Source organism: Gymnoscopelus microlampas, assembly GCF_963454915.1.
Source record: "Gymnoscopelus microlampas genome assembly, chromosome: 7".
Classification (NCBI taxonomy): Eukaryota; Metazoa; Chordata; class Actinopteri; order Myctophiformes; family Myctophidae; genus Gymnoscopelus; species Gymnoscopelus microlampas.
Genome location: NC_139944.1, coordinates 39083458 through 39110098, shown reverse-complemented (window position 1 = coordinate 39110098; position 26641 = coordinate 39083458). Strand labels below are relative to the sequence as shown.

General features: G+C 44.3%; 1 protein-coding gene across 1 annotated transcript; it reads right to left on the bottom strand.

Annotated features, from left to right (window-relative positions):
* Positions 1–2998: 2998 nt before the first annotated feature.
* Positions 2999–26328, bottom strand: rybpb (RING1 and YY1 binding protein b). The gene is made up of 5 exons (XM_084063166.1): positions 26131–26328; positions 25136–25261; positions 7351–7731; positions 7165–7257; positions 2999–6373 (listed from the first exon to the last, which is right to left on the bottom strand). Exons 1-5 carry the CDS (start codon positions 26154–26156, stop codon positions 6124–6126), a joined length of 876 nt encoding a protein of 291 aa, XP_083919292.1. The 5' UTR covers positions 26157–26328; the 3' UTR covers positions 2999–6123.
* Positions 26329–26641: the final 313 nt, after the last annotated feature.

The window sequence follows — 26641 nt, the reverse complement described above, 5'->3', positions numbered from 1 at the left end:
ATAAGGGGGAGGGGGGGTTCAAGGGGTTGTGCCATAAAGGTTGCTGGTAAAAAAGTTTTGGTAGGAAAATGTGTCCCCCCCAGGTTTCTCCACCCTGTATGTTGTCTCTGGTCTTCTGAGGTGGGAAAGCGTGGTGGCGGTGAGCTGGCAATGCCACCATCACTGGTGTTTATGTCAGTATAAATGCCAGGGCCATAGGGAGTGATTGACTGTGAAGCGGCCCCTGACTCAGGAATCAGCATCAGATCAATCTCATATTGACTGTTAGGCATCAAACTAAGTAGTTTTCTCTATTGATTACAGCGGTAAAACTAGGAGCGGTTGTGGTTTGCATTCACGTTGTGAAATAAGGTATATGTCCTGAAGAAGGTCTGAATAGATCGAAACGTTGACGACGCAATAAAAATATGGCGGAGGTTTTTCAGCATCACCAGTGTGCAGACACTATTCTTTTTTATGATACTTTTGCTTGTCTTGCACCTGGACCACGGATGTGCGTGCACTACCTTCTTCTTGCATTCTCGTTGTGCCTTCAAATTGAACTGTTACAATGTAAAGCCACACATTTCTTGCTGGAAACTAATGCCGGTGTTTAAAACTTCACAGTATGTGAGGTGATCACTTTGAATATTAACTGCCTTCTGAGAAATTCTCTAAGACCACACAAAAGACTTATTTAGAATTATTATTAAACTCTGCTGGATCTCTATTACAGCTGAAGTTCAAAAGGCATAAATGAGGGTCCCGAGAGAGGCCTTGTAGCTGCTTATTCAAAGACAAATGTATACGCTAATTAAAATGTTAATTCACCTCAATGAATCAGCTGAGAACTTTCTTGCATAAAAAGATTCTTGGGTATGGGACATTTAGATTAGTTTTACATCAAATTGTTTTGGTTTATTTAATTAAGAAGTGCACTGTGATGTGTTATTTCTTTGTGGGTGGAGTAGATTACTATAAAAACACAGGGTGGATTTCTTAGACGGGGAAAAAACATGGAACCCCTTTGTGCAGAGTCTGAACTGGAAAGACGTAGGATGCTTTCAGTCAGTCCTCCTTTGAAACTCCCTTCATCATACAGAATATTTCAAGCCTGTGCAGCAGGCCTACACTCACATAATGTATACACGCACACAAGCTAATGTAGAATTCACATAAGAGCACTGTGTTCAAATCAAAGGAAAGCGATCTGAGGATGATGATGATGCTGAATCATTATATGTGGATTTGAACCAGTTTTCTAAAGCACAATCTAAGCCCTCTGTCTTACCCTAATGCCTCCAGATCAACACTGTATGCACAACAGCACTTCAACAACAGAACCACAATATAGTATTTTCAGTGGTGGCAAGTAACTAAGTACACTTACTCAAGTACGGTACTTGAGTACAACTTTACTGTTACTTAGTTAGTAGATATTTGATATAGTTGATAATTATTACAAAACATACATTAACCACTTCAGTCTTATATATAGTACTTCAGCTATTTGAAAATAGCAGATCTACAAGCTCACAATGCGTCGTGATTTAAAAAAAAAACATATTTAATACCGGACTTTTACTTGTAACAGAGTATTTCAACATTGTGGTATTGCTACTTTTACTTAAAAATCAGAGTACTTCTTCCACCATGAGTACTTATACTGTAAGGAAATACTGTAAGGCCGTGGTCCCATGCTCTGCTACACACATTGTCTGTGTTTGGCATTAAGCCTCTTGATTTCCTCTACACATAAAAGCCAGTTTCTAAAGTGCAGATGTTCAGCTCTTCCTCACCATATGTACACTGTATGCTTTCATGGTATGGCGATGCTGCCTGGCAGAGCGCTCGACTCTAGTGGAAGAGAGCCATCTGGTCAGACCTGTACTGTGCAGAGGTCATCCACTCTCCCTGCCTGTCATTCTCACTTGACTTACATATCAGGTACTTTGATTATTTCAAGGCATAACACACATATACCTAATACTGTACTTAATTACATTTGAGTATCTTTACTTTACTTGAGTATTTGTATTGTTGGATACTTGTGACTTTCACTCCACTACATTTCAAAGACAAATATTGTACTTTTTATTCCAAAAGTAAATTATGAATTAACCATTTAACCCCCATTTCAAATTTCCGAAAGTTTTCATGTCATGATAGAAGCAATTGTTCTCACATAAAAGAAAAAGTAAATTGAAATATTTTTTTAAATGACCAAACATCCCTACCGATGATGTCACAGGTAGGTGGGTTTCTGAACTGTCCACAGCTCTCCTCTGAGACACAGACTGAGTAGACAAAAATGGTACCATATTATAATGAGCATTAGTGAGGACCAATTATATGAAGATAGGTTGAAAATTGGCCGAAGTGGTCCTTTACGTATTTTAACAAAGCATATACTTTTATGGTAACTTTCACTTTCACTCATCTATGTCTTTGACTCAAGGACCTCGGTTGAGTGTACATGTGGCCTTTCGACACTATTGCAGTGAACAAAAATAAATACAGGGTTCATTACCACACAGGTCAAGAAATCTCATCTCTCATCGCAATTTAAAACAATTAATGAGCATCAATCATGCACGTACGCCTGTGGTCTTTGATTTCCATCTAGGTTTGCCAGTGACAGCATTCCTCGGCTGCCATTGGTTTAAGTTTCTGAAATGACACAGTATGTGTCTGTAATTTTATGGTGCCACAAATAAGAATCTTGGGGCGGTGATTGAAGGTGCCTGTCGATAAGGGGGAGTCCCCTGGTGTTATTGCTCTGCTGCAGGAGGCCTCTTTCACTACATAAACACACACCCCAGGACGTCTCAATCAAAACAGCTGGTGACAGCCCGCTAGCTGCCATCTCACCTCCAGGAGGTAAATACTAATAGACACATCACCTCTAGAGGCGTGAAGCGATTACAAGAGCAAGTGCACATTTAATGCATAGCCTACTGTATGCCCGTCTTCTTAAAACAACACACATTGGCAAAAAAGCACAGGGATCACTCAGAAAGATAGATAACTTTAACAATTTTATTTGTGAAAAACTACAAGCAAAATTCATAAATAGACATTTCTATTTGAAGCGGAGGAAAATGATACGGTTAGCCTATAAGCGCAAAGTCGTGCACATGCCAGAAACATGTAGTATTTCAACATTATAAGCTAGACAAGGAGCCATGATCAGCTGAAATGCTTCATACATTTCCACACCAGAAACATAATGTGACCATTTCACAAGGGGAAACAATGACACATTAGCTAGTTAGAAAAAGAAACAAACTAAAACCGGATTAAACAGAATGGATTATTATACCGTCCCTACATACTTTTTCTTTTTTTTACCGAGCAATAACTTTAAAAGCATTGTACAAGACATTGTTATAGCAGGAAAATGAGAAGTTTGTATAATACACTTACTTGGAAATTCACGGTTAAGGTTATACAGTCAGTAAACAAGCATTCTATATTTGGGTTTCTGACAAACAAAGCTAAAAAAATGTAACCATCTTTACACAGTAAATTAAGGTTACTGGTCGCACACAAGAACAGAACTGCTTGCGCGGAAAGGAAACAGGAAAACAAACAAAAAACCATTCAGCTCGAATGCCATTTTCATAGTGTTGGCTATTTGCACCATTTCAAATTCTATATACAAGCAATATTTCATATACTCAGCAAATGGCCATTTTTCAATAATTTAACATAATGAATCCGTTCTGTCAGACTATTCAGTCAAGTGAATGAGGTTGCGGATAAGGCAGGTAAAAGAGATGGCTTTTCAGGCCCATTGATAATAGATTGCATTACAAAGCAGGGTAATATTCTCAAATTGGACAAAACATTTTTCCCTCGTGTTCTGACCCAAACACCTCAGTATTTCTGTTCACATTGCTTTTTGCCACTTTGAACACTGACTCCATATTTCATATAAAGTACATATTAATAATCATAGCTGAATAGCAGAAAAAAAGTCATGAACATATGCCACCCGGACATCAAACACTGCTCAACTCACAACACATGATTATCATCCCTACATGTGTAACGGCAAAGCCTATAGACCCAAACCGTGTCCCTGGAAACAGTACATCGCGTTTGAGGGACATGTGCACCTCATCTAATCTGACATTAGTTGCTCTTGGAGGGACAGAAGAGGTGTGCTTAGGCTAATTGGGCTTCTGAAGGCTAGGTGGGGGGGTTGGGCAGTTAAACAAAGGGCTAGGTTTTAAAATTGATGAACCACAAGTTAAAATCAGCTGACCCACCCACAACGCCTACCGTTTCACTGAGCATGTCACCAAATAATTGATTGGGCCTTTGAGTCACAGTACGTCATTCTCTGCTCTGAATTTAGCCGTACGCATTGAGGAGGGGACAATAAGAACACAGTTTAAATGGATTATATTAGTCTTTATTTAAACTGTATAGACCTTTTCACACTTGACAACATAAACATTCTAAATGGGTCCAAATCTATTTCCTGTTGCAGTGTTTACGAATATCAGTAGCTGACAGGAAATAAACTTGGACCCAAGCTGTTCCCTAGAAATGCAATTCCACTGACAAGGTCTATTTCAACGCACACATTTTCATAATTGCATTTTCAAATTGTTATTCTTCTGTCTATTTATCATGTCATTATGAAATTCCTTTGGTCCTTCAATAAATAAAACTAAGATATCATATACACATTTATTCTTTATACAATTTCATACAGTTAAAAGGAAATTATGTTGGTCTAGTGCCAGCTAAGGTGAAAGTGAATTAAAACCCTTAGAAAAGCCTCACTGACTTGCAAATTGAAAGAGCCATTAATGTTCAATCAACAACTAGATTCTGTTTGTTTTGCCTTCAATGACAGCTTTGGAGTCTTATCAATCATAATCATGTCAATTGAAGCTTTGAATCTTCCATCAAATGTTCATTAAATAAAATTGTCATGAGGACCACAATACATAAAATAAAATCCATAAGCAAAAAAAGAAAAGTAAAGATAAAAACAGCTCACAACAGCTTGGTAACGACAGGTAAAGGACAGACTATATTACAGTTCAATATGGTTTTACCAAGTGGAACTGCACAAATTCCTCCTTCAGTTACAACAGAAAAGAACCAGGTTTCCAGAGAACGATCAGGAGAATTCTACGGAATGCAGCGAATAAACTGTTTTATTTAGTGTTTTACACAATAGCCTACACAATACAGTTAAGGACATGAGACTCTAAGACATCTGCGGAAGCAGTGCTTCAAACAAAACAAAAACAAAACATCTAATTGAAAAGGTTAGGTGTTTGGACTTCAGGTGGCCTTTGTTCTGTTTTTTTTTTCTCTTTCTCTCCTTTCTTCGGATGCAGGTTGACCTGTACATATCAATGAGACGGACCTGGCTGGAGGTCCCGACAGTGTTCAGAGTTGGACAGTGTTGTAGAATGAGAATTTCTGGTTCAACAGCTCTTTGTCACATTGAGTGAATGGCAATCCCAGATCTGAAAAAAAGACGTGTCACAGTGTATCTAGCACCAGTGAGTGCATTTGTGTATGATACAGCGAAGCGTCGACACAAAACAACAAATCAAACCCCAAAACAATAATATCAAAGTATACAGGTGCAACAGGTAATAAATAAGGGTAAGAATGGTTCAAAGTTATTAAAATGAGGGTGGTTATTGTGCACAGCGGAGAATTCTTCTTTACAAAGAAAATAATTAAAGAAAACAATATCGAGTTGGCCTCACATCCACGTACAAATATAAAACAATACATAAAAATGTCTGGATGCTACCATGAAGGGGAGGGGGCCCTGTTCCTATTAGGCGTGCTGTCCTGGCCTGTACCATGGTCGTGTAAGCACTAGGAGACCCCCCCTCCCCCCAACCCTCAACTCAAACAGGAGGAGGGGAGCGGGGGAATCAATCAATCTCGCCAACCAGGTGCACCGTGCTGGTCCTCTCAGAATCCAGGGGTGTTTACAGAATGGAGGCAGGGCAGCAATAAGGAAGGTGAAATCTCTCCCCCAAAGGGATCCATAGTGTCCAGAAACATTGGAGTCGGGGAGTGAGGAGAGAGCAGTGGAGGATGGGGCGGGGGCTGGGGCAAGCGGGTGCTTGTGTATGTGTGTGTGTATGTAGGGGAGTCTCAGAACGACTCGTCATGCCCAATGGAGAGATCCCCTTTAGGGGTGGAGGCGCGGGATGAGCCCTTGTCCATGCTCTCGGAACCAGAGCTCTGATGCTGCTGTTCAGAGCCTGCGCTGGACGTGACGGTGGAAGAGGACGTGGACGAGGAGCGGTTCTTCTCCTTAAAGTCTGTAATGATCACCGTCACGTTACCCACGGTGATGGCCAGTTTCTGGGCCGTGCTTCGGTCGACGTTCTTCAGTTTGGGCCTGTGGAGGTCCACGGAGGGTTGGTTAATAGGGAGGAATACACAAACGAACACAAAGCGAGAGAGTGAAGCGATTGTACAAGACAAGACCAAATCGAGCTGGTGATGCAACAAGTACTCAGGGGCAAAGTGGGGATAAAAGGCAGCGTGGGCGTTTATTAGTGTAAGATAATTTGTGAATCATGTGAGGTTTTACACTAAATTGAGCACAAAAAACTCAGTATAAAAAGAGACATTGTAGAGTACACAAAGCTACACCTGTCCACATGTGGAAAGGAGAAAAGGACATAAGGGGGCACGCTACTAGAGATGTCAAAAACGGATAGTTTTGCAATCAATTAGCAGACATCATTATTCGGTTAATTAACTAAACATGTAACTTTTGTTACTAGAGATGTCAAAAACAGATAGTTTTGCAACCAATTAGCAGACATCATTATTCGGTTAATTAACTAAACATGTAACTTTGTTGTCATCCTTCTTTGTGAAACGGTTCCAACCAGAGATACATTTCTGACACATTTTGTTCATTCGTAGACCTTCCTCGGCTCTTGCTCTCTCTTGCTCATCAACTAGTAGACCTACCGGTGCAGAAATGCCTGTTCTTATTTTTCTCTCACTCTCTAAGTCTGAAATCTGATATTACTCTATTGCACCTCCCCAAGTGTGTTTAAAATGATGACATCTCCCCATAACCAAATAACACTGTCAACAAACATGTATTTATAAGTTGCATATTTGGATATTTTTTCATGAAAGGCTGTTTGCCGTTGACATCACTATGCTACGCACCTGGAGATGTGAGCGGTCTTGGTCTTGGATGCCTTCCCGGCCCGTATGCTGTGTTTTTCATTGGGTGTGCTCTGGTGGCTGTCTGTCTTGGGTCTGGAGACACATAAACATGCATGAGACATCAGAACTCTACCTGGCTCGAGCTTCTAGATGCACTAGTAAAGCTGGACTACCTCACAGACTGACCTTGTCTTTTTGCTGTTGGGTTTCTTGGTTATGGCTGGGACGATGTCCTTCTCTCTGTCAGGCTTCTCTTTGATTGGCTGCTCCTTCTCAGCCTTGTCCTTCTCTGGGGTCTCCTCCTCCGGCCTCACTCTCTCGGGGGGATGCTCACCTTCGGGGCGCCCCTCACCTTCGGGGCGCGCCTCACCTTCGGGGCGCCCCTCGTCTTCGGGGCGCTCCTCACTTTCGGGACGAATCTCGCCTTCGGGGCGCTCTCCATCCTCATCAGGGCGCTCCTTGTCCGAGCGATCGCTCCTCTCTCGGCGCTCTTTCTTGGGCGGGGGAGGACTGGAGTACTGCTGAGCCACCTGCTGGGCTACCAGCTGGGAATTGATCCTGGGTTTCCTGTCGAGAAAAGAGCCAAGGCACAAATGGGGATTAGCCTGGTAGTGGAGCTAAGGAACCACACACACACACCCACACACACACACACACACAAGGCTGGAACACAACAGGCTCATAAAGAGAGGCGAGTGGACCTGGAAGCCAGGGAGTGAAAGGGGCCGATGCTCCCAGCTGGTGTGGAGGTAGGTTTAAGTGACAGTTCCTGGTGGAGCTGCACTGTTTTCAAGGGTAATCTCATTAGCCCGCGGATGTAATAAAATGAATGCTAGGGATCACAAGGTGGGACATTTGCAGCACGTCACTTAGGCCTTCTAATCTGATTACGGTGGGGCTGGCCCCATTTGTCACAGACTGGGCCTCAGTGGGGATGGTTGCAGCGGCCCCCCCACACTGATGAGCTGGCTCATGGATGATGAGCTCTCTGTAACCTCTGTTTCTCGCACGCACACGCACGCACACGCACACACACACACACACACACACGCACACACACACACACACACACAGCTTATCCCCTCTGAACTCCCCCATTTTCATTCAGCAGGCAAATATGTTACAAGATAGCTTAGAAAAACAGCATGCTGTCTGTAGATGAAAAAAAGCCATGGATGACACTTCAAAAGGGGATAAGATCATATTACTTCCCTTGGTGACAAGAAAATAATCTCCACCACACATGCCATTGTCTCCTATATGGAACATGCAATGAATGATGTTCATAAGACACCCGCATGGAACTCTTGTGCTAAATATTACTTTCCATGATCTAAGATCAGTCCGTTGCCGTCTCAGTTCTGCTGATTTAGGAAGCACTGAAAGTTGTAAGGGCCGAATGCTAAACTCGTGGCCCCTATTGCTTGAGCCAACTTACACACCTGCAGCATAATGGACACCAGCTGGTGGCATCTGAGGGGAAACAAGAGGACCTCAGGGGGAGGGGGAAGGGGAGTGGTGGTGGTGGTGGTAAGGACGGGGGGGGGCACAACCGCAGACTGGCAGAGGAGCGAGCCAGGCCAAGACCAGACTGCAGCCAGCAACATGGATAATCACAGGCCAGAACTGGGCAGGCATGCTGAGGAATAAACCGCAAGCACACACTCGCACACAAACGCGCACTTCAAAAGCCCAGTGCACAACCAAGCAACCTGGCACAGGTCCCTGGCTACTCGGGAGGCCCTTCAATAGGAATACAACCAGCCTTTCCAATCGTTTTTCTACCCTTGGCAGGAGGCGGTGGGTTGTGATATCCGAGATGTGTAGAGGAGGGCCCCGATTCATGGAGCAGGTTTCTGCCGGTTGGTGGTCAGAAAGGGATCAGCAGGAGTTTCAGAAACTTTCGTATGGACTCCGAGCGGCAGTGTGGACACAATCTAATGTTGCTACTGGAGAATTAAATGAGGCTCTCCTCCTGAATACAAATGTTGGCTTCAATGTGGCAACAAAGCTATAGTGAAGAGGTTCTGTGAGCAAATGCATTGAGGCTGGCTGATAATTACTGGACTGTGTGGTGTCAGAGAAGACCCTGTTGATGTCAGTGGCTCAGCTGTGCAGAGAGCTTTCCAGGCAGCTGCTGAGGTGGTTAACCTTGGTGTTACGGTTTGACACTGCACCACAGTAAGTTACTCATCTTTGTCCACGGCTCCTCGCTCAGCCTCACACTCCCCCACGCTCTCTCCATCTCACCCTCCAGGGCCTAAAGATTTACTACAAAATGTCAATGTTTTTTCCTTGTCCTCCCCCTAATTCTTTGGTCACTTTGATTCTCCATCAGGCTCATTTGCCCAATGCAGCCTATTAAGACCGAGATCCCTAACACCAAACCCGGTCCCCCTCCCCAAGCCCCAAAGGGGCAGAGCAGCTGATCACGGGGCCATCAATCCCTCATAATAGGGCATCATGTCGTAACGCTCTCACCATGCTCTAATCAATAAGCCTGCTGTGGCGAATGCTGATGAGCCTGATGCCTTTGGCTGGCGATCCACCAGCCACAGCTGCCGCATTATTTCTGAGAGGCAGGCTTTTGCAAGCAGAGTATAACTTCAAATGGACTTATGGATTGTGGCTTTAAACTGTCCACAGCTCTCCGGCATACCATGCTTGCAAGTAGTACGTTTCTCTGTGGGTGGTGGAGTCCACACCACAATGAATGTAGGCCTGTGCCCATGGTATAGTTGTGTATAGTGTATTAAGTAGCAGTACATGGGAATGTATGCTTTACTCTAAACATGGGCAGCTTTTCGTGATTATTGGGCAGTCCATTCATTAGTTTCCCACAGGATTCTTTGACAATACTTTCAAACAGTATAGAGCATTATGTGAAGAAAGAAAAACGCGTTGGGTAGTGTGCACAAGATCGGTCTAGCGGTTTGCGAGATTAGTTCCAGACAGACAGACAAACACTCTTATAGAGGGGTAGCTTACAGTCATGTCGTAAAAATAAAGTGAATGCTTCTAGGCCACCATCAGAGCCAAACGTTTAGAACAATACAATTGTAACGTGAGCAGACATGCATTGCACACACAAAAGCTATTCGTCTCTCTAAAGCACGGCGGCGGTAAAGCCATGAATATGTTCGCTTATCCATCAAGCAATGTGTAGTGTTAGGCAGAAGGGAAAAAAAACACGCTTCTGGGCACGGACGGCGTCCGACAGAACATGAAATCATTCTGGCTGGCAGGGGGAAGCTGTTTAGTGAAGTGGTTGAGGTGCGGAGTGAGCGTGATTGATTGATTGATTTATTGATAAGCTCCATGCCTCTTCTGCCTGTCGCCCGAGTCCAGGACGGGGCCTGAGATTTGTGTGTCAGCAGCAGCAGCTAGCGGTAGCAGCTTAGCTCGCTGTGACAGAAGCAGCCCCCGGTAGTTAACCAGTGATTCAGTGCCAGCTGTAAGTCAGCCATGAGTTGTTGCTGGCATGATAGGGCCACCGCTCTCCGTGGCCCGTTATTTATTTACCGACCGCACGTCACTGTATTCACACAACGCCGCTCTGTGGCCGATTAACATGGCCTGGGACCCTGTCTGTCACCTCGTGTGTGTGTGTGTGCACTCGCAAAGCATGCCCTGTATTCATGTGCGGGTGATGAAGTGACATTGGTCAACGACTGCCTCTATAACCATTTTACTATTGGACTAGAAAAGTGCGTAGAGGGAGTGTAGAGGGTACAGTGCTGTGTTGCGACCTGTTGTCGGGGTGGGGGGGGGGGGGGATGCGGGGCAAAGTTTCACGCCGATCAGTCCAGCAGTGTCTGAGATTTGCCGTTCACAGAGGGATGGACAGACTGACTCACAAAAGCGAGAGCATAATCCCTCACCTTCTGCTGTTCCGGCCATGGCGGGGATGATAAATACCAAAAGGCTATTTATCTGCCTTATTGTTTAGCAAAAAACAAACATAATTACATAGGTTCATTACATTTTATATGGTTTTGTAGTACCATGTCAGGGTCAAATAAAAGCCACTTATATAACAGAGACAATACTGAGACCAGCAGAGAACCCATGTACCACCACGGGAAGTGGTCTCACACCCAACAAAAGCCCTCTATGGTTAACAGCGGTGTGTGTGTGTGTGTGTGTGTGTGTGTGTGTGTGTGTGTGTGTGTGTGTGTGTGTGTGTGTGTGTGTGTGTGTGTGTGTGTGTGTGTGTGTGTGTGTGTGTGTGTGTGTGTGTGTGTGTGTGTGTGTGCAAGCATGCAGCCTGGTGTCCAACCACTCCTGACCACGAGTGCTAACATCATATTACCTACCTCTTCACACTACCATGATTGACAATGCGTCCTCTGCCTGCCTCTTAAATTCCACAGTGTAGGGGGGGTGGAGACTCCCTTCACGGGATGCCCTTAAATAACTATCATTAGGCTTAAGCACTTCTAATTCAGGCAGAGCAACACCCATGGTTACTCAGATACATCCACTGATCCATCCCAGTGACAGAGACACCCTGACTCCCCTCCCCTGTAGCTTGGGCTTATGCTAATGTCACTAGCCAGCCCAGCGTTGAAGGATGGAACCGCAGCTGATAGGAGATTTGTTTCTAGACACAGGAGACAAAGAGACCTAGCACTCCACGAGAGACCCCAAAACAGAGTGACAACAGAGAAAGTGAGCGAGCGATGGCTAATGCGATAGAGAAGAGAGAGGTGCAGGAAAGCCCTAATTAACATGTCCCTCTCATTTGAAGTGCTATGTGGAGGACAAGCAATTATTTCCTGCCAGACTTGTTGAATGCAGTGGCAGACAGCCGAGCCATAGAGAGAAAGAGGGAGTGAGAACTGAGAATGTTACCAGACAGGCAAGAGATTCCTTCATCTATGGGTCAGTGTGTACGGGAGAGCCAATGCCACAGTAATTTAACATCGCCCACTCAACTGACTTGACTTTGTAAATAACACAACTCACAACTCAGTCCAGGAGAGCGCAGGTTCCTTGTTCCCATTCGATTGCAATAAACAGCAGCACCGTGAATCCTGTCTCATTCCTCTTTATTTAGCAGTGACCAGTTTCACATGTGGTTGTATAGGCCTATCGCTGCCTCAGCCTGGATCCCACATGCCAGCATGCCACAGGGCATCAGTTTGATCACAGCGTCTCCCTTACGCCGTGTTAGCATTGACGTAACATTCTACGCGTGCTCATCCATGTCAACATCTGCCGCCCTGCACCTTGATCATTATGTAGAAACATACAGTGCCCCCCACCCCCCCGATCCCCACTGTACGGGGGGGTGACGGAGCGAAGCCGAGGCAGAATGGTCTTGCCTGTGTGGAATATGTTAAACAAGGCAAGTTGGATGCCTTTTTTTTCTTTCTGTGTGCCAAATCTGACCCGAGTTTGCGAGGTGACAGGAGCACGTTGTTACCTCTAGCATCCATCCATGGGTAAAGCAGTAAATGGTGTGTGTGTGTGTGTGTGTGTGTGTGTGTGTGTGTGTGTGTGTGTGTGTGTGTGTGTGTGTGTGTGTGTGTGTGTGTGTGTGTGTGTGTGTGTGTGTGTGTGTGTGTGTGTGTGTGTGTGTGTGTGTGTGTGTGTGTGTGTGTGTGTGTGTGTGTGTGTGTGTGTGTGCGTGCTGGGGGAGCTGTGCTTGGGGTCCGTGGAGAGCAGCCCGGGGCAAGGGAGCTGCTGCATACATTCCCCCACTGCCAAAAGGTGGCAATTAAACATTCCATCTTCTCAACCATCCCCTGCAGACAAAGATTTTGCGGACAGGCCCGTCTTCTGCCCTCAGGGATTGACCTTGCTTGCTCCCTCTCTTCCCATGTGTATCCAGTCTCACTGGATACACTCATCACTATTCTAGCCCCTCTTTCCTCATTCAAGTTCCTCTGGGTCTTCTATGTACAGCAGGGGTCTTCAACAGGGACCGGGTCCCCAGAGTTACTACAGGGGGGGCCTCCAAATCGTGTGTGTGTGACAGGATCATTATTTTTAAGTTTTTTAACATTAACCACTTGAACCCTAGAATCCCTATTCTGGGGGAACAGTCGCTGAAAACAGCCGATCTACAAGCTCACAAAGCGTCACGTTGTGCCACGTTGTGAGATTGGCACGTGAGATTGACATGACAGCGGACAAGCATAAAAAAAATCTGGTGGACTTGGAATTCACAGAAAGACACAAATTAATATTTTCCTCATTATGTATCATTCACCCCCCCCCCCCCCCCTCCCACAACCGATCTGCTATAAATGTATGTTAATTTCTATGTCCCAAATCCATCCGCCCGTGTAAAAACGAGTGACAACGGACAATCTAAAGATCTGTACTTTTACAGTGCACGGTTGCAAGCCCAAACCCATCAGGTACCGTGGGTCTCGGGCTGAAATTTTGAACTCCAACAACTGCTCGGCGTTTGGCTAGTTTGTCGTTAGACCAACCAACAGACTAGTTCTGTAACTTCATTACTCCAAGTCAGCGAGTTAGAGATGTATAGGTCTGGCTGCACGATCCAGAGGTAAGTGTAAGCAAGTGTCTGCTTTTGTGAGCGATATAGAGAGAAATTAAAAGGGGAGAGAACAAAAGTGTGTGCTTTTGAGTATGTGTGTGTGTGTGACAGACAGAGTGTGTGCGCATCCTGTCTCACTGAGAGCCTTTCCTCTTGTGACTGAAGCATGATTTTGGGATCCAACCGGAGCTTTGGCAAATCATGCCGTCCGACCGTCTCCATTAGCTGGCTGTTTCTAGAATGTATATCTGATGGACATGGCCGTCTTGTGCATCCATACATGTTTGTCAACTGTTGCTGTTAAAATACGCTAGTCCTACTGTTATATAATTGCTTCTCTGCTGGCTTTATTATTAAAATACGCTAGTCTGTTATATTGGTTAATAATTGCTTCTCTGCTAGCTTTAAAATAGGATTAGAAAATAATGCATAATTTTGTGATGGCCTGCCATGCACCACATTCATATGCACCTCTTAAAATAATTATATACAGGCAGATTAAAGCACACCTTACTGGCAGCATCATGATGTTGCTTGCATGTATTTTGAGTGTGACGTGTGTTCAATAGCATATTAGTCTTTATTTTACATGAATGGAGAAGTGTTCAACAGTTGAACACTCTGATGAAGTGCCTTTATGGCAGTTTTCCAACTAAGATCTAAATATGAATCTGGCAGGGGATAAGTTCATTCACGTGAGGTGATAAAGATCAGTCTGATTATGTTCTGCAGCCTAAAATCTCTTCATTCCACTCCAAACATATCTTGCGAGCAATTATTAAGCTATTTAACAGACTAGCGTATTTTAATAACAGTAGACAAACGGATGCACAAAACGGCCATCTCCATCCCACTTTCACCCACTTTTTTACCTTGTAAACCTGTGATGTGACAATAAAACTGATTCTGATTCTGATTCATCCATTTATAAACTCTTTGGATATAGAGAAGCAGAGTCTGGTGTTGTAAAGCAGAGAAGCAATTATATAACAGAATAGCGTATTTTAACAGTAACAGTTAACAAACACGGAACAAAGAGACGGTCTGGGGCGTGGTTTGGATTCCAGCGGCTCTCCGGGGGTGGGGTTTGCCCAAAGCTCTGGTTGGGTCCCAAATCACGCGTGACTGAACCTTCAGGTTACAAAATGGCCTGGCAGTAAGTATGGATCATTTGAGCTCCACTGTGTCCCACTCCTGTGCATACATACATACTCGCTCTATACCTGCTCCATCGTCCTCCTCGTCTCTCTCGCTGCTCTAGATTACTAAAATGTCCATCGTTGTTAATATGTCTCCACTTCACCTCTTGTCCCCTCTCTCTCCTGCTGCTTTTGTCTCTGCTGTGCGTCATCAGTTTGGTGGACTAGGTCGGACCTGCCTGTCACTGCTGCTGCAGTGATTTAGTCTTGTTTAGTTTTGCCCCATCGCTCCTGATGTGAACATACCGTGTTTCAAAATTGGCTCGACAAGACGTCAAGTGCCAACGTTAAGGGGGACAACATGACTGCTGTGAGCTTTCACTTTGACGACAGAAGAGAAGTGACAACCAACAAGCGAAACGGTAAAGGAAACCCAATGCTGAGGTGTTCAGGACCAAAGACCCTGATGACAGATTCGCCAACCTAGTTTGCTTGCTTTGGGTTTCCCATAACCCCTGATCAAGGCATGACATTTTTGGGGGGAAATTCCCCAAATAGGGAGGAATTATACACTTTTATGAGAGAGAGAGAAAGCTAGAGAGAGGCAGAGAGCAAGTGTGTGTGTTCGTGTTCGTGTGTGTGTGTGTGTGTGTGTGTGTGTGTGTGTGTGTGTGTGTGTGTGTGTGTGTGTGTGTGTGTGTGTGTGTGTGTGTGTGTGTGTGTGCGCGCGCGTGCGTGCGTGTGTTTATGTTTATGTTTATGTTAGGGCTGTTGTGGTGTGGATATTTTTCTACCAGCTAAGAAACAAATTTTAACAACTAAACTACTGGTAATATCAGATGCGAATTTGCATAGCCTACTTTACTTCATTAATCAATTGTGCCGTCCATTGAGTAATAATTAACATTTGTCAACCAGAAGGTGTCCAAGAAATAAGTGGCTAGATCGGTTAAGAGCACAACATCGACAGACTGTTGTGAATTAAATAAACACTCACACTCAGGTAGCACGTGCAGATTCTGCTCTGTTGTCAAGTAAACTTTAGAGCCTTATTCCTCCCCCTACTCCTGTAATGTGGTAAGTGAACTGACCCACCGTGACTCGTGCAGTCACTTTTCACTTCATCATGTTTGAATTTGTCGTCTCACATCTTTCCACAAAATAATAGAAAAAGATCAATAGAGGGCTCGATAAAAGCTCGGATCAAAAAGCAGGATCGATAAGGTGCTCATCAATTTACGAGCTCCATCCCTAACTCCATCCCATAACCATATATAGAGTTCCCATTGCAGCTACACCCAAATATGGAGTGTCATGCTGACTGTGACAGCATGACATCAGAGACCCAAACAAACCGTGTTGTTCATGAGATCAGACTCAAACAAATCATTTAAGGATCCATATAAGGAGCTCCACGTCGTCAACCATGACCATATACATATGAAGTTTCGGGATGAACATGCATTGAGTCACTCACTCTAACCTCTTCAGTAACCATGGCGATCTAACGTGTTCAATCCTAGATGATGTGAAATCCCACCGTCAAACATCAAATGCACATACTGTACATGGAGTCAAATGCACATATAGCCCCATTCAAATGCACATATATCTCCATATATGTGCATCAACACGCACTGATGTCACGTGAAAGGAGATCAACATGCACTGACAAAGTCATAAACAACATAAACCAAGTGGACATATAGAGATCAACATGCACTGATGTTATACCCTAACACAACATAAACCCAATGCACATTATGGAGATTCGATTTTTAACATGCATAGGATGATGCCAGACAACAGAAACCGTGTCAAATGCACATACTGTAAATGGAGATTTTCAACATGCACGGATGTCAGAAACAACAGAAACTGTGCTAGCTGAGTGGATGAACCAAGGTTATTTTACCGTGTCATACGACAGAGTATAATTGAAGCATTAAAATAGCATTGAATGCAAGGACAGGACAGACATTAAAACAGGCTACTCCGAAAAACACCTGTGGCAGCAACTTTACAACTGCGCAATCTGTTAAAAATAACTGGAAAGAGAAGAGAAGGCAGACACTTCTTGTTGGTAGGAGGCGAGGCTCGATAATAATGAAGTGGCTGGTTCTGGACTTACTTTGCTTCAAGAATGCATTTCTCTCCTCGAAAATAGAAGCGTCATCAACATGGCCACTCGCTCAATATAAATTCACCAGACAGACTATGACTGCGTCTATCCACACGTGTTGGAGGGTACCAGGGGGCTTGAAACAAACAACCATCTGTGACCTTGAAACAACTGAAGCAACTCTCCTATCATGTATGAACATGAGTAACGTGTGTAAAATGTCCCCTGTGCAGTGCACGAGCAGACAGGCACGGGCATGGAGCTCATCGAAGCGGCATTCACTGCTAGTTCCTAAAACACAATGCCTATTCAGGCAAAAGACTTGAGTCAAGAGAGTCTCACGTCACTGGCGTGTAATGAAGGCAAAGACGTTGGCTGCCATGCTATTTGTGCCAAAAGGCACGTTACACAGAACTTTCTCTCTCCTGATCAGCACTGATCATGGGTCCATGGGTTCTCGGATCCGCTCAGGTATAACACACAATGATGAGACCCAGGACCCTCTGTAATAGAATGGACCATAATAAAACATGGACCTTGATATTCATTCTCAGATATTGTTTGTTTTTTTGGTCTAGGTGGACCATGTGATGACAGACCTCTAGTTGGAAGCACGAGCCCTGGTGTTGCCGGTGGAACGGTCTCCAGTTGACAGACACACACACACACACACACACACCCCTTCCCTGGGTAATGATGGGTTCCGTTCTGTCTCCTAGGCCCCTGGAGAATCACGGCTGAGTGAACACACACCCCACCACTGCAACTGTCCCCTACCCTGGCTCACGGCACGTGCAGTCTGCACACACACACACACACACACAGCAACACCCAGACGCTCCCCTCCCGCCGCTTTGCTGCTGTCTATTGTCCTCCTCTGCCCTCTTCCCTTACTCTTCAGCAAGCTCTGACTCTGCGCATCAACCCGTTCACTCCCTCCCTCCCTCTCCCTTGTCCTCTTTTTACCCTGCTGTTCTGCCTTTCTGTGTCGTATTCTCTGTGCACACTCTGTCCTCTCCGTCTCAGACACTCGCTCGCTCTCCGTCTCATTTTCCCCCCCGCCAACACTATTCGACATTTCTCTGCGTTTTGTCAGATTGACAAATTGGCCATTGTATTTAATCACTCACCACTCTGTCAAATCCTGTGAGGTAATTAAGAACTTTTAAATCCGCCAATTAGCACGTAAAGATTAGGGGGCTACACTCTCGCGCTTGGGGTTTTAGTGCAAATGCTGATAATGCTGGATAAACAAAATCAGTGTGCGTGTTTGAGGGTGGGCAAAGAAATAGAGATGCAAATGGCAAGTGCCAGCATGTGCCTCTTACGTAATTCCATTATCCCAGACAATTTGCCTTAATGTGACAGCAGTAGAATGCACGAATTATAATGACTCAGCTCCATCACTTTAACAGCAAGAATGGTGTGAGTGTGCGCATATAGACACAAACAAAACTAAAGTATGTAAATTCTAAGTGTTCAAATTATTCTCCATTAATTGTGCAGCCAGTCATGTAATAATTTCACTATTTGATGAACTAGGCTATTTCTGTCTGTATGCAAGAGAATTACTTCTTCTTACTTAGACAAAGTTCGTTTTTTTGTAGACAAATGCTGTTGCTCGATCAATTCATCAGTGAACTCTTAACAGGTCAGCGTCGTGTGGCGAGTCAGTATTCATGCAGGTCTCTTGAGTCTCCCTTAGGGTAACACCTTTCAATGGGTCACAGATTTAGGCTTGAGCGTTGGCTGGAATATGTGCTGTTTTACATGCTGTTTGTATCGCTTTTATTTATTTATTTTATAGCTTGTATTTGCAGAACGGCGTATCGCTTCATATTCCGCTTGTCTGTACATCATCTCAGCATATTAAATCAAGTTACACTTACAACAGTAGACTTGTTAGTTTTGTCAAGAAAGCAACACTGTTGCATGAATTACCATTACAACAAACTCCTTTGATTGGAATGTACAAGGAAACAAGAACTTGTAGATCTGATATTTTCAGCACCACCTTCCCTGTTTATTGACCCATGATCAACGCTCCGAATGCTTCATTTATGCACTTGTCACGCACTGAAAACAGAAAACACTTGTGCTTATAGAGAGCTTGTAGATCTGCTATTTTCGGTACCACCTTACACTTAAGTATATACATTGAGCTCAATGGTAGGTGTGGCAGTCCATTAACCATCCATGGGACCATGAGTCAAATGATGACTCCCAGGTTAGCGAACAGCGCTATCTAGTGGAAAACCACCGAAAACACAAAATCTCGTCATTGGCAGGCTGCGCCTTAGCAAAATTTGACGAGAAATCTCGTCATTGGCAGTCAAACAGTTAATGAAATAATTTATCCTAAATAATCTCGCGGGGCAAACATTGGCAATCATTCATCGGGTGCACGGCTCACAATGTATAAAACAAAGAATAACCAGCACTCCAAAGTCCTGGTCTGGTACTTTTTAATTAATAAGGCACGGGCATATGCGGACGGACGCGTTTCGGTGTCAAGCCTTCCCCAGCGAGTATGTAGAAAGCGGTCAGTGGTGTCGTTTGTACCAGGGGGGGCCTGATAGATAGACAGACATTAAGAACACAAGGACTTTAGCTGCTGTTTGTGGTTGTAAATAGCCACCGTGACTCCTCGACACTCTCTCAAAGACACCCGACTTTTTGAGGGGACAAATATATAATTTAAAAGAAATTCCTCACGCGCGCTGTCCTCCAAACTACAGTTACAACTTTATCGTTGTCCTCCACACTACAGTTACAACTTTATCCTAGGGGAAACACTGTAGGGGGGATTTAAACACTTTGGGGGTTTACTACATATCAAGCTTAGCTATAGGTCTTACATTGTCCGTTTCAGATTGCATTTTATCGCTCTGCTCCAATTTAAGGGGGAGAGAGAGAGAGAGAGAGAGAGAGAGAGAGAGAGAGAGAGAGAGAGAGAGAGAGAGAGAGAGAGAGAGAGAGAGAGAGAGAGAGAGAGAGAGAGAGAGAGAGAGAGAGAGTCTGAGGTCTATCCATTTCTGTGCCTACAGTATCCGTTTGCAACAGTAAAAGTCAGAATACAGAGGGGACAAATATGCAAACTTCATAGGAACTGAGATGGATAGGAACTAAAGAACAAGACAAACACGCTATGTGGAAGGGGGAATAATAATAGAGATGGAACAGAGTGATAAAAAAGTAAGGAGGAACGAAAAGTAGAGATGTTTGCAGCAGTGCTATTGGTCTGGTATTTTCACATAGTGGGATTCACTTCAGATGATGTATTTCATAACCCTGATTTATACTTTGTTGTACAACGGTGTCGCACAAAAAGTAGCGATCCCGAGCACACAATGCGTTGCAATGTTCGGTTAGCAACGCCGCCGTATTTATACGAAGTATAAATAAACAAAGCCAACGGAGAAGGAAGGGGGTAGCAAATATTCCTTTTCCTAGGAGAACTGATGACTTATGAATAACTAGAGGTATGATGCCAAAAACAACATTATGCAGCCCCAATCCAATGATAGCATTAAAAAACAAAACACAGATGACACAATGTAGTCTACAAATACAAACATCTCTAGACTGAGGAATGATTATTCAGTGTTGCCAGATTTTGCGCGAGAAAAAAGCAATCAGGAGCGCATTTCACAACAACAGCCCACAAGTTTGATCACAGAATTTACTGATCCTGAAATGAAGAAAACAAGCTTACAATGAAGTAAACATACAATATATTCCAAACAGGAAACACAGCTACTTTAATAAAACAGTGAGAAACGACTTGGCAGTGAATAGTGAGAAACGTCTTGGCAGTCAATAGTGCCAAACGGATAGACTAAATGTGTAAGAAGCCCAAAAACATAAATATCAAGAAACTTAGGATAGCCCTTCGCTCTTTAGCCATGTGACTGAATTGACTGAAAGCACAATTGCAACTTCAGCTGAAATGTAGCAACAAAAAAAAACTCTTCCTTGTTTTAGCGTTGTTAAATACAAGGCAGAAGTTCTTAGCATTGCAAAACGATTTTAGATCGATGTAAGTTACACTAGAAGTAGTAGTTACTGTTTACATAGATGTAGTAGACAGTAGACAAGAACATCAGTGTAATATACCAGATATAAGCTGACTTTTTTATATTTCAGGGTCACCCTTGGGACTCGGTAAAATAAGTCATATTGCGACTCATTTGCAGCAGGATGCTTTATCAGTGGAGGTATGAACACACGTTTAACTTACGATGGCTTTCCAATGCATCACAATCACACCATCTGGTTTGTCACAACCAGCTCATTATGGGCATTGGAAATCATGTCTGCTTTCTGTTTACAGAATGCTTTCTGCTAGTTCTCACACCACACACACACACACACACACACACACACACACACACACACACACACACACACACACACACACACACACACACACACACACACACACACACACACACACACACACACACACACACACACACACACACACACACACACACTACAGGAAACAGATTATTTTAATCAATATCTGGATTTTGATATGGATGATGGAAAAAAATATATTTGAAACTGATACAGATTCTGATTTCAGATTTGTAAAATAACCAATTAGAAATATGGTGGCAACTTTTACTGATCACATTTTCACTTCTGGAATAAATAACCATGCACCTATATGTATACATCATGCATCCATACATATTTATGTATCTATCTCTTTCCACCTTACTTGAAACTGGAATGATGGAGCTTGTACAACCCACCTTTTAATGCCTGTCTATATATATGACGTGAGATTAATAGTATTTCTTTTAATGCCAGACATTGGCCAAAATTTACATTTGATGAACCCAAAAAACTAGAGCCTATTATTTTTCCAATGCCAAAACTGACTTAAGACTGCCAGTCCATCCAGTCCTTTCATTTTATTGAACAATAGAGACCTGAACTGTAATTGTTACGGGATGAAAACTGGATTGCATTCCTTTTTCCTCCAATAGAGATTAATAACTGTTCTACAAGTGGAGAAAGTGTAAATTACTTTGTTTATACTTTTTATATGCGTTTACTTGGGTTCTTGGTATCAGATGCTTGGTGTTGGCCCAAACACCATTTCCAGTATCACTCAATGCTGCACTATATTTGCGCTGTTAAGCTTTTGTTCCAATTAATTAAAGCCACGTGTCTCAGATTAATTAGGGATCACAGTTGTTTATCTGATCTTGTAAAAAATGGTTGAGCTTGAATAAAAATGACAACCCATTCCATATATAGAGTATGTAGATCCTACTTCAGGTGGCAGACAACAGTTCGCAAAAGAACAGATAACGCCACAGCATTCAAAGACTGAGGTACCCTCAAGACTTCCTGTGATCCGAGTCATCAATCAACTTTAGAGGTCTCCTAATGGTTTCTCCCTGGGCCGCGGGGCTGCTCGAGGTGCATACCAAACACCACCGCGCTGAAAACTGATGTATGGCAATGCGGTGTCACATTCACACAGTGCTCAGGTTCAGGTGATGGGATCCATTTGAATATGATCGCATGCACCCTCACAGGGGTGCTAATGCAAACCCTTCAGTCTCCAATTACTACAGAGACAGGCACCGAGCACAAAAGACGCCACGCACTTGGGCTACTTCGACTTGTAGATTAGCAGAGGTCAAATGCAAAACGCATAATTCCGTCTTATTTTAAGAGTCAGCATAGTAGAGGCTAGATTTAGCCTACCCCCGGTGTCGAGTTACATCACTGGGCTGGATAGGGTCAACAGGTTCGTTAGGTTGCGCTCAGCTGGGGAGTGCAGGGGGCCTCTCCCTCTCTACATGCTGATGCTGTAGCCAGCCTTTCGCCCTCGTTAACACACATTCTTGCCCCCGTTAGCACACCAGAGCTGTGTGACTCGGTTAACTGCTCTAACCTACCGTTGGCATTCCACCACCTGTGACTGGGATAACCCACCATTCCTGCAGGAGCCTCGAAGTAGTAGGATTTGTTCAATAACACCTGTGGAAACAGCTGCAATCCTGGTGACTTGGGTCGGGGTACACTCAAAATAGAGCTTGTACTGTGCTTGGGGGCATATCAATATTCATTAAGTACAATGTTTAGCAGACCAACTCAACGTTCAAAGCGCCAGCAACCACACCACCATGCCATTGTTGGACAGACGGCTTGAACAAGGTGACAGCAAGATGTCACATCGACTGTGTTGTCGATGTGAACTTGTCAACTGAAGCCAAGTTGCCCAAAAGCGTCTGCTTATTTAGTATAACTTTGTCCTTAAGATCGGACATCTCTTTGATAGATCCCTCTTATTAAGCTGTGGATCTATCATCTTACTTTACCCCAGTTTCTGTGTGAACGAGATGCAGTAATCAATGCAAAGGCTCACCTACCTAAAACCAAACATACAACAGCAACAACTCTGACTGTTCTGAAATCAAAGTGCAAAGTCGAGTGAAGCATTCCAGTACTTAGTTAGTTGCACACAAGTTACCTTTTCCCAAAAGGACCATTCAAACCAGAACCAAGGAAAAGGACAAACAAGCAAGTGCAATCCACTGCGTGGATCATTTGGCTGAGGGAGCACTACTCCATCCCATGCTCTGGTGGGATACATCAAAGAGAGGGAGTAAAGATGGATAATTAGTGCTCATTAGAATAAGAGGCAGCCTGGCAACAGTAAACAATCACATCAATCAAAAGGTTAAATAATATTCAGATCAAACAACGACATGTGACAACCACTCCAGTGATGTCACACATTTCCATTTACCAAATAGAGGCAACTGGGCCATTGCCAAAAAAACACAGTGGTAGGAGGGCTATGACATGCTCCGCTCCTCTCCGCTTCCTGCTTTGTGCAGCATGCTCAGCCTGCATCATCAGCTGTGGGGCTTTAAGCTACATGCTGCTGGGAAAAGATTGTAGGGGGAGGGGAGACCAACACATGAGAATGAAATCTGTAGAGCGGCAGTCTATTTGGGATTCTCGGTAAACCAGTGTCGATGTGGTTCCCCTGTTTGTGGCAGGCCAGGGGTGACAAACGACCCACTCATAGTAAAACCACAGCTGGAAAGGTTAAAGCGTAGGGGACTCATCAACAGACTTGCAAATGACTCATCTATCTCTGCATCTCACCGTGCAGCTGATGCTGAGAGGTGTATGAATACCCACACTCGGTCACAGACTACATATTAGCAACAACATTCCCCAGAAGATGTAGGGGGTGATGGTAAACACACAACTGAAAGGGAATCCCGTCATCATATCAAGACGCACCACTATGATCTCATTGCGATTTCCTATAAGTTGTAGCCACCCGTTCTCATGTGAAAATGTAAGTCTAACTTTGGCCGAGAGAACAGGTGCTGGGCAGATTATCTTACACGGATGATTTTCAATGTTCAACTCCCTTGAAAAGTCACTGGCAAGTTAACAAGCAGTTTGTGGCAAAAAATGAGGGTTGTGAATAGGATTGCATATGACATGCATATGACATGTCCATATGCAACTCAGGGAATTGATTATTATTGTGGAAAATACATATTTAGACAACTCACTGGAAGCCTCTTATGAATAACCTCTCATGATCTAACAGCAGCATGGGCACGAATCGAGCCAGACATAGCGAAAAATGCCAATCACCTTCCCATGATTAGGACCACTATTCACTTTTACCACCCCACACACACTCAAAAAATACCTCCCGTCATCATGACAGGAAATCCATCTAATGTAGGCTTTTCAGTAAAAAAACATTTTTATTGGTAATCCTACAGGTAGGTAAATTGTGCATCCCCGTTGTTTATGAAAACGCATCCTTCTCACAGACAGTACCCGCTCTGTATTGATGCACTGTAGCAGTGCCCCCCCCCCCCCCCTCCCCGCCCCTCCCCCTCCCAGCTGGTGAGGCAGCGCACCTAGACGAATCTGTTGGGTCTTATATCGATAAGGGTCCAGGTATAAGGGTCCAGGCCAGGGCGATAACAAAACAAGAGCATGGTGCAGGAAGATGTTCGCGAGATTGTCTATCAACAACACGTCCAAATTCCCTGTCGGCTGACGCAGTCAAATAGGGCTGTCGATCAAAGTTGTCATTCCCATAAATTGCGATGCAATGCTGCAGCCAGCCATGGGAGGAGGAGGAGGAGGAGGAGGGGGGGGAGGAAGAAAAACCAGACAGAGAAGCAACGTTACCTTGTGGTTGTGCCCTTCCTCACTTCGCAGATGCTGCATTTGAAAGCCTCGGCAGTGTTCCTGAAGGTACAGACGCTACAGTCCCAGTAGCAGTCATCCGCGGGCGGTTTTGCTTGTCTTTTTGGCCTGGGCAAAGGCAAACGAGAAAAGACACGGGCGCAAAAGGTCAAGTTAGTTGTGGTATATAATTGCATAATTTAACAATACATTAACCACTTAAACCCCTGCATCGGTATATTGTTGAGGGGGAAAGAAGCTTCAACTGGAAAATAGCAGATCGACAAGCTCAGAACCGATCGGCTATTTTTTCAGCTGAAGCTTAACCCCACAATAACACGAAAACCGAAAAGACACCAGGCATTGAGCCCTGAGGGACTCCGCGGTCACCCATATGGGGGTTTAAGTGGTTAAAAGTATGATGTCACGCGATAACAGACGTGTGATATCCAAGTGTGGCCCAAAATATATGGGGAGCTGTCATGTATATTCGGTTCGAGTCCCGACTATAACAGATATAAACCCAACTGGATCCACACACACACACACAGACTCTACGTTATCTCCTGCTAAAGCTAGCAGGCAGTCGCGAGCGCAGCTATTAAAAAAAAAAATTCAGGCTCGAGCCTCGACCCTTTAGCATGTCGGCTAACAAAACCCCCCCCGATAGCGAATAATGTCTGCCGTCAACATTGACCTTCGAACCATCTCTATTTTAGGCAGGAAGAGCGTTTTAAAGGAATGCCAGGCGTCTCCCTCTGAGAAAAAAATCCCTTTGTCTGTGTGACTGTGTAGAGGAGAGAGAGAGAGAGAGAGAGAGTCCGCCATAGTGACTGCACTATTCTAGCTTAGCACTGCTGGGCACCACTAACTGAAAAAAAAGGGAGAAACACTCCTTGAGAAAGAACGGCGTCCGAATATCAGCCCCGCAAAACGCCGCCCGGATCCTCGGCTAAAAAACGAGTCGGTTAGTGGCTCGTTCGACGCGGTTGTTTTACCTGGTAGGGCTCTTCTTGTCGCCCATGGTGAAGAATTATCTCTCGAACGAAGCAGCAGCAAATTCGGGGGTGGGGGGGGGCTCCTGTGTAATTGTCAGTAATTGTTGTATGTGTGCGTGTGTATGTGCGTGTGCGCGGTGGAGGATCCAGAATACAGCCGCTGCTGCTCTGCTATAGAGCTGTGGCAGACAGACGGGCTCGAGCGCTTGAGTCGAGGCAGGGCACAGCAGCGACTGCACTCCACCGCGTGACCGCGAGACGCCCAATCACCGCGTGCCTCGGTTTAAAAGTCTAGCTCTGGATATTATTTTATTATTTTATTTTTTTGGCGAAATAAATATCTAATGTCGAAATATTATCTCAGACGGCCGTGTTACAAACAGAAATAGATGGCAAACCGTTGGATAATAATACAGAAAAGGTGGAGATCATTGCTGACTGGTGTTGTTTGGTCTGTCGCGTGCCGTGCAGCCAGGTGTTGCATTGCATCGCAGCAGCATAGCAAGCTCTT

Coding starts and splice junctions, on each gene's coding strand:
- rybpb (XM_084063166.1), bottom strand. CDS start 26,156: ATGGGCGACAAGAAGAGCCCTACCAG. Junction 25,262..26,130: donor GACAAGAAGAGCCCTACCAG/GTAAAACAACCG, acceptor GCCTTTGCCCAG/GCCAAAAAGACAAGCAAAAC. Junction 7,258..7,350: donor CCCAACAGCAAAAAGACAAG/GTCAGTCTGTGA, acceptor ATGTGTCTCCAG/ACCCAAGACAGACAGCCACC.